A 15000-nucleotide genomic window follows, 5' to 3' on the forward strand; every position below is an offset into this window, starting at 1 on the left:
CTTGGGACTACAGTTTTGCACAGAGCCTATAAGGACACTATAGGGTCCAAGTGGATGAAGTGCATTATAGCGCAGGCCCTTGGACAACTACATGGTGTCACATTAGCACGGCTCACCTCCTAGAAGCAGAGACACTATGAGGTTGGAGGCGATCTTGATGCTGCAGAGGTCGTGGGGGTCCGAGCCCCCCTGCAGTCCCCGGATCATCTCCGACAGAGACTCTGGGACCCCCGACTCTGCAAACTGTAGCTTCAGCACATCTGACAGACAGACAGACAGACAGACAGACAGACAGACTGACTTAAGTTGTGCTGATTGTAAACGGAATTTGGGGCTAAAAACAGCAGCATTGTACAGACATTTCCTCCTCAGTTTATACTGTGCGTGTGTGTGTGTGTGTGTGTGTGTGTGTGTGTGTGTGTGTGTGTGTGTGTGTGTGTGTGTGTGTGTGTGTGTGTGTGTGTGTGTGTGTGTGCGTGTGCGTGTGCGTTTGAGCGTGTGCGTGCGTGTGCGCAGTGGTGTAAAGTAACTAAGTACATTTACTTAAGTACTGTACTTAAGTACAATTTGGAGGTATTTGTACTTTATACTTGAGGTATTTACAATTTTCAGTACTTCTACTTCTACTCCACTACATTTCAGAGGCAAATATTATACTTTTACTCCACTACAATTATTTGAAAACTGAAATGGGACATTCTGCATAATGAGTATTTCTATATTGCAGAATTTATACTTTTACTTAAGTAAAAATTGTGAGTAGGCCAACTTTTTCCACCACTGCGTGTGCGTGAGCGTGTGCGTGTGCGTGCGTGTGTGCGTGCGTGTGTGCGTGTGTGCATGTGTGCATGTGTGTGTGTGCTTGTGTGTGTGTTTTCTTACCACTCTCTCCCAGTGATCCCAGTACTTCCAGTATGACATGTCTGCGTTCAGCGTCAGGCGCCCGTTTCAGCTGGAAGGTTAAGACAGCTGCAACGTTCTGCTCTGCTAGCGCTTCCCTGGCCGAGTCTAGACGCAGCACACACAACACAATGCAGCTTGTAGATCTGCTCTTTTTTTAACCAGTTAAACCCTGCCTATACGGTTGACCGGAGTCCCTCAGGGCCCCGCCTACACTAGTGTCTCTTCAGTTTTTTGTGGGGAAAGCTTTCGCTGAAAATAGCCGATCGAAAAGCTCACGACGCGGCGCTGTGTGAGCTTGTCGATCTGCTATGTTCTGTGAAGGCTTTCCCCACAATACGGATGCTGGGGTTTAAGTGGTTAAACATTTTGAAAACTACACATCGGCAGTATGTTCAATAGTGGCCTTGTGTGGTCAACTTCCTTTATACCTATCCTCGCTTTTGGAACGAAAGGTTTCTGGACATTCAACACGTTCACAAACACACACATTTAGATATACCAGTCCACGTAAGAGCAGTGAACAAGGAAAGACTGCTTTCATGTATTATGCTCCACACAAGTGGAACAGACTTTAGGACTCTCTGAAACTGGTGCGATTGGTCTCAATACATTCAGGGTGCTTCTTGAGGACACACTACATAGTAGGCCTGACCTCTAGTAGTCGAATAGTCGACTAATTAGTCGAGGGGTGTTTGAGTCGACTGCCAATCTCTTAGTCGAATTATTAAGAAAATAAAACATTTTTTTAATTATTGTTTTTATTATTCGACTCGAGATTCGAGAGATTGGCCTAGTTTGCTAAATTAATTAACTAATAGTTTGCCAAAAATAGGATCTACATCATGATTTATTGGGAGAAACCAATAGTATATGTTAAATCAGACACTAAGCACCCCTACAACCCAAATGGAATGTTCCCCTATTGCATAACATATTCTTTGCATGATTTGACTGAGAGATTGGCAGTCGAATCAGACTGATTCCACTGCTAATCTCTCAGTCGAATCATGAAAAAAAGATTAAAAAAAAATCTTTTTTATTTTATTTTTGGGTGTTGCATTAGTCGACTGCCAGTCGACTATTGGCAATTAGTCACCAATCAGATTCGACTATACAAATCCTTAATCGGGGACAGGCCTACTACATAGTGACTGCATCTGTTTCATGTAACACTATGTTTATTTGCATCTGTGACATTGTAATGTTATTCAAATGTTTGTTATCGTTTCTCATTATGTATGTATTTTTATATGTTGTTATCAGGGCGTCCTTGAAAAAGAGAGCTTGCTCTCAATGGGCTTCCCTGAATAAATAAAGGAAAAATAAAAGAAAGAAAGATATATCGGACTCTATGTCCTTCGGTACATTGGTTCCACATTCGCTGCAGTCGGGCAGAAATCAGCTAACTCAATTTTTTAGCTTTTTAATTGTTTTCCATAAATCAGTGCTGTTGAACACCCTTTACGTCTGTGTGTTGGTTAAACAAATATTGAACCAATGAAAAATATTAAAAAGTGCTTCTGACAAAACCAGCTAACTCCATTGGATCCTCAAACTTTCTGCTAAACCAGCTAACTCCACCAAAGGGGGTGGAGTTAGCTGGCTATATATATCAGCCAGGTTGTATTAACCCATTCAATACGGGAACACATCCCTGACATTTTAGATTTCTTTGGCTATAAAATAGAGCAGATATACAAGCTCGTAGCGCGGCACCGACTGCCGCGCTACGAGCTTGTAGATCTGCTTGTGTATCTGATGACGTCATCTGCTTGAGAGCTTGTGTATCTGCTTTTTTTTTAATGGCCAAATAAATCTTAAAGTGACTCACGATGCGTTCCCGGTCTTAATGGGGTTCTAAAGTATACCATTGGTTCAGTATATACTGACCCATATCGGCCAGGTTGCAGAGGGCCAGCAGACACACGTTGACCAGAGGGTCGTTCTCGGGGTACTGCCTCATGATGGTCACCAGTCTGGGTATAACACCGCTCTCCACCAACTGGTCCTGCTGGCCCGCTGCATGGTGGGGGGGGGGGGGTAGGACCAAGGATGTGAGAGGGAAGGAGGGAGGGAGGGATAGGACAGAGGAAGGAGGGAAGAAAGGACATTGTCATCATCATCTTTATCATCATCAACATTGTCCAGTGGTGGAAAAAGTACTCAAATGTTTTACTTCAGTAAAAGTATCAATACTGCAATGTAGAAGTACTCTGTTACAAGCAAAAGTCCAGAATTCAAAATTTACTTGAGTAAAAGTACAAAAGTATTGGTATCAAAATGTACTTAAAGAACCAAAAGTAAAAGTACTAAAATGTTTGAAAATAGCAGATCTACAAGCTCACAACGCGTCGCATCGCGTTGTGAGCTTGTAGATCGGCTATTTTCAAATAGCCTAGGTATAAAATAGGGCTAAAGTGGTTAATCTATGTTTTATAATGTAATCATTTATTTGAAAAAAACTAAAGTTATCAAATAATTGTAGCGGAGTAAAAGTACAATATTTGCCTCTGAGATGTAGTGGAGTAGAATTAGAATTGGAAATACTCCAGTAAAGTGAAAGTACCTCAAAATTGTACTTAAGTACAGTACCTGAGTAAATGTACTTTTACTTTACACCACTGACGTTGTGGTCGTCATCATCGTCACTGTTGTGATATCAGTGGTTCTCAAACTTTTTCGTGCCCAAGGACCCCCAAATTTAAATGTATATATGGCCGCGGACCACTGTCCGGAAAGTGTTTGTGCCAGGGACGCCCAGAAGAGAAGATTTATGTCAAAGAAAAATGATCAAAAACATTATTCAAAATGTTCCAAACACGGCACGGAGTGACGCATTGTGAGCTTGTACATCTGCTATTTTTTTAATAGCCAACATATAAATGTATAAAGTCGTTAAAATTATGATCCTGGGGGCTCCCCGGACCCCACTTTGAGAACCAATACTGTGTATTGCAGGTGCTTAAAGGTATAGTGCAACAGATCATTTCACATGCTGGCTATCCAAATAATGTGAGAGGTGGTACCTATATGTTCTAATTTGACATTCTCATAATGATGGTAAACATGTCTTGTTGCCTTGAATATAATGTGCCATGATAATCTCCATCATGCTGTATCTACTTTCGTTTCTCGTTGTCCTATGTATCTTAACTGTATATATATATATATATATATATATATATACACATATATATTTATTATGTATATATAACCCCCGTTATCAGGGCCGGATCTACCATATGGGCAGTTTGGGATCTACCATATGGGCACATGCCCCCCCCCCCTCCGGGGGGCATTGCAGTTCCAGTGCCCCTGAGAGGTGTTAATCCAGCCCTGCCCGTTATGTTGTTATGTATATATAACGAGGGTCCGTGGCCTCAAACTTGGACCGCTGAAATGAAAAAGGTTGACATGGCTGATCTAACACACTGTCATCATCATCATCATCGCTCACAGTTGTCGAAGCAGATGCGTCCAATGGCTCTTCCGGTGTTCAGCAGCATCTCCTGGTCGTCACTGTTCAGATGGGGCACCAGGGCTGTCACCAAGCCTGCCTCGATGCATGGCTCCCTCACCGCAGCTATAGAGCATGTAAACACACGCAAATACATTTACAATACATTCAAGGGACTTCAGCACTTCAAGGGAGAACATTGCACACCGTGATCCTACGGTATAGACACAACACACACAATAGACTGTAATGTATAGGGCCATTACAATTTGGAATATGTTACCAACCAAGGGCGCCGATACCGTGGGTGCCTCGGGGCTAAAGCACCCACTGTGGGTGAGGAGCACCCACTGGGTGCTGGTCACCCAGTGGGTATTTTTCAAAATCAGATCGCCTGGTTCAGATCGCCACTGAATAAACCGAATTAACCGAAATAAAGCCCCCAAAAAAAGTAAATTATCCGCCCAAAACCGCGGATAATTGGCACACATGGCATAATAATTAATAATTATTATTATGCCATGTGTGTGTGATAATTGGCAAACTGGCACACATGCACGCGCGCTGCGCGCACGTGCATGTGTGCCAGGTTGGGCACCCGCTAGAGCTTATAAATATCGGCGCCCCTGTTACCAACTATGATCACTGAAGCAGCCAGTAAGTCAAGTTTTAAGAAACGTCTTAGAAAACACATCATTGGCCCCGATTCACTAAGCGATTTACGACCATATTTTGTACGTACCGGCATTTAAGACAAATCCTACACCTGCAGTCAGATTCATGAAAGTTTTTTGGTCTGTGTTTTGTGCGTCAGGTGCGCACGTTCTCAGGTCAGCCCAGAGGCTGTCTTACCAGGGCTGAAATGTGCGTATGTCTATAGAATGCTTTATTCTTCATGCCAAAATCAATTACAACAGTGGCAAACCTCAAATAAAATATATATGTGCCCAACATTTGTCACATATACACATATATATAAAAAATGTAAAATAAATGTCAAACGATGTATTGCATTTAGAGCTGAATTATTAGGTCCCTCAGCGTGTTTGCCAGCGGGCCATCTGAGCCAAAGTGTCACGTAATAATGAAAATAGGCTATCATGCCTTAATGAAACTGTGGAGGGACTGACGCACCTCCAGTGTCCATGCCGCGGTATTATTTGTAATAGCCTACTGTAGGCTACTCTACTGTATATTGATCACATGAACGCCACACACAACAGCCTAATACATTTTACCATCTGATGAGGAAACTATAGTGGATGAAAGCTGTGTCCAGAAGATCCATTCCCCATTCCGACGAAGGACATTGATATATTAGTCAAAAATTAACTAATTTAATCAATAAGTAATCAATAAGCTCTGGTCCATAATCGGATAGCAGCGTTCCACTTGTATGCCCTGGATTTATTTTCAACATCATCTTTTTACCTCGGTAAACGTGAGCAATGTTCAGTAGAAAAGGCTTATAAAATATCCTTTCCAGGTTATTAGTCTATTATTTGCTGGCGGGGTTAAACCTTGTAAACATTACACATTACGTTCAGCTGATCCATCGTGCAATAGTGGGACTCGCTTCCAGACAGATCAGAATGATGTTCAAGTTCTCTGTCAGTGGCAAGGCAATGCGGCCGACATCTGTAAGTTTGGACGAGAAGTTAAACTCCCAGCTCCGGTGTTGCCAGATTTTGTGATAGAAATAAGCAACGAGGTCTATGAAAATAAGCCCAAAAGAAGCTCGCCATATGAGAACTGTCTGTAAACCTATATATATATACTGTATACATTGAAATGATATACTGTAGTGTATATGTCACAGGTAGATTGGCATTCCAGGTAGATTGGAAGTGGAGCGCTTGTTTTTAGGCTCGGGGCGGGGCTGCGATGCGAGGACGACGAGAACGACAACATGAATATACATACATACTGGCCTCAGTGGCGCACTTCGATAATCATTGGACTCCCCATCCACTATCACTGGGAGTCTGGGTTTGACTCCTGCTCGGGACATTACTTTTTCAAACAACCGCAGACTATTTTTTTTCGCCGATAAAGTATAGTTTTGGACCATGACGGAGGCGCTCCGACTTAGGAGACCTTGAGGCCAAGGAGTCGCGCCCGAGCGCCTCCAGGCGCGAGTGCCCGCGACGACCGGCCGATGGTCTCCTAGTCGACTAAGCGCCGTCCGAGTTATGTACCGATAGGCACAGAATAGTAAATGATATTGTGGGGACTGCGTTTGCCCCGCTATGGTTTGCCCCAACTGCCACTCACTGCACTAACATAGCCCGCCAGCCCCGCCTCCTCAGTCTCGCCCCCTTGTTCGCGGGTGTGCGCGCGCGCGCGTGCATGTGCGCGTATGCGTGTGTGCGTGCTCGTTTGTGTGCGTGTGCATGCGTGCGTGTGTGGTGTGGGACTCATGTGTGGCTTGCATTGCCCTCTGGCGTTGGTTCTACAGAATTGCCTGGGGGGCGGACGGGCGGTGAAAACAAGCGCTTATTTTCCATTCTACCTGGAATGCCAATCTACCTGTAACATATACATTGGAGATAGCCGATCTACAAGCCAATCTACAAGCTCAAAGTGCTTTGTGATGCGTTGTGAGCTTGTAGATCTGCTATTCTAAAAAAGAATCTTGCAATAAAATGTGGAATATTTGGAAGATTTTTTAAACATTCTAACAACACAAATCTGGTAAGGGGCTCCAGCTGGCACAACACATTTTCAGATGGGGCTTATAGGGATAAATTAGCCTACATATTAACTTGGGGGTCCATGACATAAAAATATTTGAGAACCACCGGTTTAAATAATTGAACAATTGTGAAGCAAGCCCAAATAATCAACTACACTTCAGAAACAAGCCCAAAAAAACGCACCCCACAGCTACCAATATTTACAAGCAACTTTACAGAAATATAATCCCAAATTCGCTTGTAATAAGCGGACATGGCAACACTGTGCCGTAAAGTGACGTTAAAGTTGAATGCTGTTGGATGCAGACTTCCACATTAATCATGTCCTACACCTGGTCATACGCACGTCTCTGGGATATACGAAACCCTTTGAGAATTGCACGTCAGTTTGTGAGTACCGAAAATACGACCTCCTTTACGAACTTTATTTACCCCATATTTACGACCAGCATAATGAATTGGGGCCATCAACCCTAATGTTAAAGCAGCACAATGTAACTTTTTAACAACTAACTACATAATTACACAAACTACATAATTAACTGACCTGAATAACCTCGATGGAATGTATTGATGGGTTGTTGTGCCTATGTTTTTGTTTTTACTTGACTTAATTGTCTTGAAAAGTTTTTTTTTGTAAGACTGTAACATGTTTTCATATCCAGCGCTGTCCAAGTACAGAGACAACTCGGGTCCAGTGTACTAAGTCTAGAGGGTTTACATGGTTAACGACCTGTATTATAGCATAATGTATATGAGCTGTTTGAACTTGTAAGATGTGTGTCCTTGATTGATTCCCCAAAATAAGGAGGAACAAAAGTGTGTCCCTTATAAGTTCAATAAAGGGACAAGTCTTTTAGTTTTAAGGGAGGATTGGCAACCCTAGCACACACACACACACACACACACACACACACACACACACACACACACACACACACACACACACACACACACACACACACACACACACACACACACACACACACACACACACACACACACACACACACACACACACCATGTATTCAAAACATTGTTACAGGTTTTATTAGAGATGCTATAAATGTCAGATCAATGACAGCATAGTTAAACTGACTGATAGTCCTGGTAGGAACTCGCAGGCAGAACAAGGTGATGTAAACAGTGCAGAGGACAGATTCTCAAGGTGCCGCTGAAGTTGAACATCTAGCTGTACTGAATGATCTATCTCTGTGACCAACCTTTCAGAATACAATTCGTTTCTATGATCTCGGACGGTACTTAAGTACAATTTTGAGGTACTTTTACTTTACTAAAGTATTTCCAATTTTCAGTACTTATACTTCTACTCCACTACATCTCAGAGGCAAATATTGTACTTTTAATTACACCACTACAATTATTTAAAAACTTTAGTTGCTTTGTAGATTTTGAATATTATTACAAAATATACATTACCCACTTCAGCCTTATATAGTGTACATTTCGGCCTATTGAAAATAGCCGATCTACAAGCTCACAATGCGTCGCGATGTGTGGGGTTTCTAGGCGACTATCCACGGAATGAAGTGCACTGGATCCGTGCAATGTTACGGAGATCTCTGGAGATCAGGCTGCACACACACACACACACACACACACACACACACACACACACACACACACACACACACACACACACACACACACACACACACACACACACACACACACACACACACACACACACACACACACACACACACACACACACACACACACACACAGCTCTTGGGAAGAATACTCCAAAGTGTGTTTGTTTTTCATGTTTTTGAATTTTAGTTTCAGTGTGGAGGACTTGTTCACCGGGGGCCCTCATTAGAGAGGCCAACTAAAAACCACCGCAGTGCACCCTGGGAAAGGAAATATCAACCCACATCAAGCCCACAGGGTTCTGAAAGAAAGAGAGAACTTCACTCTCTTCTGGCTGTTTTGGCACGGCGGTGGCTCGTTTGTGCTGATGCCAAGTTTGCCCTACCATGACGTGGCATATTTATATATTTTTAGGAAATGAGCGGGGGGGGGGGGGTAAAAATCATTTAGTCACAAGCTCTTGTTAATACTTTTCATTAGTTCAATATTTATAAAAAACCCACAGACAGACACACTTTCAACAAGATCACAGATTGTGAGCTTGTAGATCGGGTCGTTTCGCTACAGATTCGTGCGACACTAAGCCCTTAACCCATATAGACCTAAGGTCTACATGGAAAGCAAACGTAAGTTGCTTTATCAGTGTTGCCCAAACCTTTTCATGTCAAGGACCCCCAAAATGATATTTATTTGGCCGCGGATCCCCATCTCAAAATATTTTGTAATAGGGGACTCCCCAGAAGCAAAGATTTGAGTCAAAAAATGTCCTATGTTCAATATATATTCAAATATTTGCACAATGTTTCAAGATAAAAAAAAAAGCTTGTATATCTGCTTTTTTTAAATAGCCAAAGTATAAAATATGGATAAAGTGGTTACACAGATGCTTTCCCGGTTTGAATGGGTTAATGTATACAAAATTAAATAAAAAAAGAACGTAAACGAGTGAAATATGGAGATACAAGGTGCAGTATCTGCCCGACAACAACGCCGTCATGCAGTTTGCACGTAAAAATATAATTGGGAGCTTGAAGCTGTTACACAGAATAATGTTTCCTTCTACAGTAAATGAAATGAACTCGGTCTTTGAAGCCCACAGGGTTATGAAATAAAGATGAGTCACTCATGAATAGACATTAGCCTCCGGGTAGCGGGGAACTTTCTGTGTCATTGTGCGGGCGGACATGTAGGAATCTGACAGAACATTTTGCAGTGTGCTGTGCAGTGGTGTAAAGTAACTAAGTACATTTACTCAAGTACTGTACTTAAGTGCACTTTTGAGGTTTTTACTGGACTATTTCCAATTATCAATACATTTACTTCTACTCCACTACATCTCAGAGGCAAATATTGTACTTTTACTCCACTACAATTATTTGAAAACTTAAGTTACTTTGTAGATTTTGATTATTATTACAAAACATACATTAACCACTTCAGCCCTATGTATACTTGGGCTATTTGAAAATAGCCGATCTACAAACTCACAACGCATCGCAAAGTGACGCGCTGTGAGCTTGTATCTGCTATTTTCGAAGCATTTTTATACGTTTTATACATTTGGAAACTTGCGAAATGGGACATTCTGCATAATGAGTACTTTTACGTTAAGTATAGTATTTTAATGTGAATACTTTTGTACTTTTACTCAAGTATCTCTACATTGTAGTATTGATGCTTTTACAAAATGTGAGTACTTCTTCCACCACTGAGTGTGTGTGTGTGTGTGTGTGTGTGTGTGTGTGTGTGTGTGTGTGTGTGTGTGTGTGCGTGCGTGCGTGCGTGCGTGCGTGCGTGCGTGCGTGCGTGCGTGCGTGCGTGCGTGCGTGCGTGCGTGCGTGCGTGCGTGCGTGCGTGCGTGCGTGTGTGCGTGTGTGCATGCATGTGTGCTTGAAAATCACCACCAGCCTACACAAAAAGACAAAAATCAGAATGCGTAGATTTGCATAGTGGCTAGAGGCGATTTTTCCAGCTCAAGCTCTCGACACACAGAACACGGCCGAGTTTCCCATTACCATATCATTTGATGCAAAAACCCAGGGAAATGTAATACTTTCAAACATAGCTTGAAATATGTTTGCCTCCCAGTTCACTGTGGATAAACCATATCACCTGTTGAGCAAAAAACATGAATAAAAGGAACTCGAATAGCTCACAGCGTGTCACACACTGCGACACGCTTGTACATGTCGAGTATTTTTCGAGTATTTTCAGAAAGATTTGGTATGTCATTGTCATTACAGGTGAAGATCAAAAATGGGGGGGGGATGGAAATTGACAACAGAGGTTAAAGGAAGGGTAAGTGATTTTCTTTGGCTAAAATAAGTGTTAAATAGCTCTATATTCTGATAGTACTCATTGCTATAGAGTGTTTGTTCAGTAAAAGGAGTCTCCTTGTCTCTCCAGCTCTTTATAAAACAGAAAATGCATTTTCGTTTCAGTTTCAGTTTCATTTCCAATTTTATCCAATCAGGATAGAGAACTCAATCAGGATATAGATTAAACAAGTGAAATTGGAAGTGATGACACTAAGAAATGAGCAGGCAAAATTGGAACTGGAACACTATAAAAATGAAGCTTAAAAATTTGTACTTTCTCCTGATTGGCTGAGATTTTGACACCTACCGGTAAATGTATTTTCTGTTTATTAAAGAGCTTTGATTGATTGATTGATTGATTGATTGATTGATTGATTGATTGATTGATTGAAATTTTTACCTCTGCCCCTCCCTCCTCCACACAGTCTAGCTTTTGGCCTTTGTTCAGCCATCAGACTAATAATCTCATCTTTAGGACTGACTGTCCACTGTTGACTATGTCCTAAATATAGACAATCCATGTCAAAACCTACCTAGGTCCGATTGATGGCGTTAAGCCAAATATTCCTGTGAAATTCAGGGGTGGGGCCTCGAGGGAGTTTTGATGGAAGGAAACGGGAAGAGATGTACAAAGTACAATAGTAGTAAAGCAAGAGGCCCTGTTAGGAGGGAAACTTTAGCTGACCTCTAAGGTTGGCTAGGAGGCCTCCGCACAAAACAAAGTAACAAAAGAGATAAAATGCTAAAAATCGATAAAAGAAAAAATAGGAGAAAGTCCTTAAAGCAAGCACCGACAATGTATTTGTCTGAGTTAAGTATACCGTTCACGAGAAAAAGATTTAATCTTTTAATGTTAGTGAATCATTGAAAAGTCATGATTCAGGGGAATGCAGGAATAATGTCCCTGCTTGAGAGGTCCTTATAGCTCTCTTTCCACCTGTTTGCTATTAGTGGGAAATTAATAATTTAATTAATTAATGTTATTATTATTGTTGTTTCCTCCTGTTAGCAAATGGTGTCCTTACTGGCCTCAAGTAGTGTGGTCTTAAGATAATTCTGAAAGGTTGGTTTTGAGCTGGTAGATCGGCTGTTTTTCGCCGAAATGAGTCATTTGTGTTTTTAGGCTTGTAGATCGGCTAGTTTCGGCGATTGTGAGGAGTGTGGAGTTTGGGCTTGTGGATCTATTGTTTTCTACCGGTCTGGGTTCTATGGTCTTTATAGTCGTAGAATGGTTACATTTAACCTGGTCGATCTGCAAAGTCTGAGTAAAATTGCTGGGTGTTTTGAGAGCCGAGGTTGAGTGGAGACGTTTGTGGTGAGGCTTTGTGCTCTTTGTTCCATGAGGGGATGGCGATATATGACTTCTGCATGTCGGCAGATTTACATTGTGTTCGCATGCAACCTGTGGCAGATTTACATCATTTTCGCATGCAACCAAATGATATGCTTTTTTTGCAGACTGCCTTCTTTTCTATATGCCCAGCTGTCCACCACATGTAAGGTGTTAACTTTTTGTATGCGAGCCAAGAGGCCTTTCATCCTTCCTGTCACCGAGCCAAGATGCATACATTTCCTTCCTGTCAAGGAGGGAGTGAGCTCTGAGCTCAATGCATAGCATGAGATGTGCGGGTGAGGTGCGTGCATTGCAACGATTAAGGGAGATGCTGTTGACCAGACATGGCTGACTGAGAGACAAGTGATATATCGAGTGTTCACATGGTTTCATATGTCTGTCATGCCGGGTAATGGTGAGACCCCAAAAAGCAGGAAGGGGAAGTTGATTTATAATGCCAATTTTTGCTGTGTTCGCTAGAAAGCTTCACGCATGGCCTTGTATGGGTAATAAATATTAGTTTAGCAACGATGAAGAGGAGGATCAAAGATGTGCCTGTGAGGTAGCGTCTGGCATCTGTCTGGGTTTCAGGGTATAAAGCGGAGCCCGAACAAAGGATCGGCCCTCTTTGTACTGGACCTTTGCGGGCTGAACGGACGCATGCTGGACACCCCGGGCTTGAATATTATTTTGCGGAGAAAAACTTAGAATATGAGAGGTGAAGAGATGAATTACTATAGTGTATAGGGGGGAACCTGCTTTGCATCCACAGCCAGTCTTAGACTGTGCAGGTAGCATTAAATACTTGGGTTTTCCAAATTTACTTGTAAGGGGGGATGAACAGAGAAATTAAAATTAATCTTTTTGTCAGAGATCCTCCGATTTATCTTATTTTAGAATAGCTTTGCATTTTTCAAACTTTTTACAGGTTTTGAGTTTGTGTACTTCAATTTTTTGGAAATGATAGGAGGATAACAGATATTTTCTGATTAAGTGCCTGCCTTAAATTCCTTTTGCTTTCTTTGATCAAACATGACATGAAGTAAAACTTGATTGTAATTTTTGCAACTTTTTAACTTTTTTGTTATTGGAATCTGAGTAAGCCTATATTGGTAAATAAATAAGAAGCGTGTAAAAGTCCCTTCCAGTCCGCCTCTCCTTTCTTCTTAGTTAGTGAAACAAACGATATCAGGCTAGGTCGTCTTCGAGAGAGATCGTGAAGCCCCTGCTGGTAAGTTGATCTTGAACCTGCACCACGGCACACACACACATATTCAATACACACCCCATACAGGTAGAGATTTGTAACTGATGCAAAGTTTGATGCCAATGTTTGATACAGAGCTTGTTGGGAGCGATGTGTTAATGAATGTTTTTGGTAGTGCAATGTTTGGTATGCAATGATTTGTGAGAATTGAATTGTTTTCGCAATAAGAGTGTGCTGTGAGGTTGTACTGAGGATTGGCATGGTGGCGTAAAGGGTGATAAGGTTTGCATGTGTTGGCTCATTGACCCTATGTGTGACTGGACTTAAGAGTGAGTGAAGTTCTGAGTGGCAGGCCATAGGGATGTAATGGGTTGGTATAACATATGAGCTTCAGTGCATTGTCTCTAGTCAGAGGAGTAGGATAGGTTGTTTCAGTGGGGACACTTGACTGAGTGAAGGTCAAGTGGATGTTTCTGTTGAAGCTGGCCAGTGAGCATAGGGGGCCCCTCTGCCTCCTGCCTTTCTTATAACCGTGTTATCCTCAGGCCCATAATTTGTCTTAAGTCGGGGACGAGGTATTATGGTAGAGGATCGAGTTATTAAAGGACTCACGGATGGTGACCAGACTTAGACTAAAAATTAGCCGTTATTTCCCTGAAGGCCAAGGGCCTGCTAACATAGTCGAATTTGCTCTGAAATCGCCATGACGGAGAACACATGGTTGTTCTTTCGTTGCCACAAGTAAATATACAGTTATACGCTTCTGTGTGTTGCTTGTTTAAAAGGTCCCCGCGTGGGGGACCTCCTGTCTGTATTTTGATGCTGCTCCAGTCGTGGTCTGGAACGGTTGATACCACGCACAATGCTATTATTAAAACGGTTTAGACCAATGGGCTCGACTCACGAGCTTGCGCACGGGGTTGCGCATGGAGGTGACGCAAAACACGCCACCTCAGTGACGCAAAACACGCCACCTCAGTGACGCAAAACGTGTCACAGAAGCCCCAAATAAGCCCAAAATAATTGGCTACTTCTGTGTGACACTACTGTAGTATTACGAAGTAAGGCTTTCAAAAGAAATGTGTGTGTAAAATAAATAACAGCATGCATGGTATACCTTCCCGTGCCATCTCTGCCACCACCAGTGCCACCTGGCAGGTCAGTGTGCTTTCCCTGCGTAAAGCCTGGGCCAATGATGGAAGAATTCCACTTTTGACAATCTCCACGGCAACACCCTTCTCTGTGGACACAAGCAGACACACACATAAACACACACGTTCAAACAAATGCACATAAATGTGATTACCAGTGGTGCAAAGTAACTAAGTACATTTACTCAAGTACTGTATTTAAGTAAACATTTTAGGTACTTTTACTTTACTGAGGTATTTCTAATTGTCTATACTTTTACTTCTACTCCATTACATCTCAGAGGTAAATATTGTACTTTTACTCCTACTACTTAAATTTGG

At 42.1% G+C, this 15000-nt stretch overlaps 1 protein-coding gene across 1 annotated transcript in view; it reads right to left on the minus strand.

Moving 5' to 3' along the window:
* The window catches only part of LOC308100723 (rap1 GTPase-GDP dissociation stimulator 1-B), a 64547-nt gene that overhangs the window by 22432 nt on the left and 27115 nt on the right, over positions 1-15000 (minus strand). Inside the window, exons 3-7 of the mRNA XM_080449795.1 lie at positions 14646-14768; positions 4361-4486; positions 2794-2922; positions 883-1008; positions 117-260 (exon numbers count right to left, since the gene is read on the minus strand). Coding sequence (XP_080305921.1) covers positions 117-260; positions 883-1008; positions 2794-2922; positions 4361-4486; positions 14646-14768 — 648 coding nt within the window. The remainder of the gene's footprint in view (positions 1-116; positions 261-882; positions 1009-2793; positions 2923-4360; positions 4487-14645; positions 14769-15000) is intronic.

Source organism: Gymnoscopelus braueri (assembly GCF_963280865.1).
Source record: "Gymnoscopelus braueri genome assembly, chromosome: 14".
Lineage (NCBI taxonomy): Eukaryota > Metazoa > Chordata > Actinopteri > Myctophiformes > Myctophidae > Gymnoscopelus > Gymnoscopelus braueri.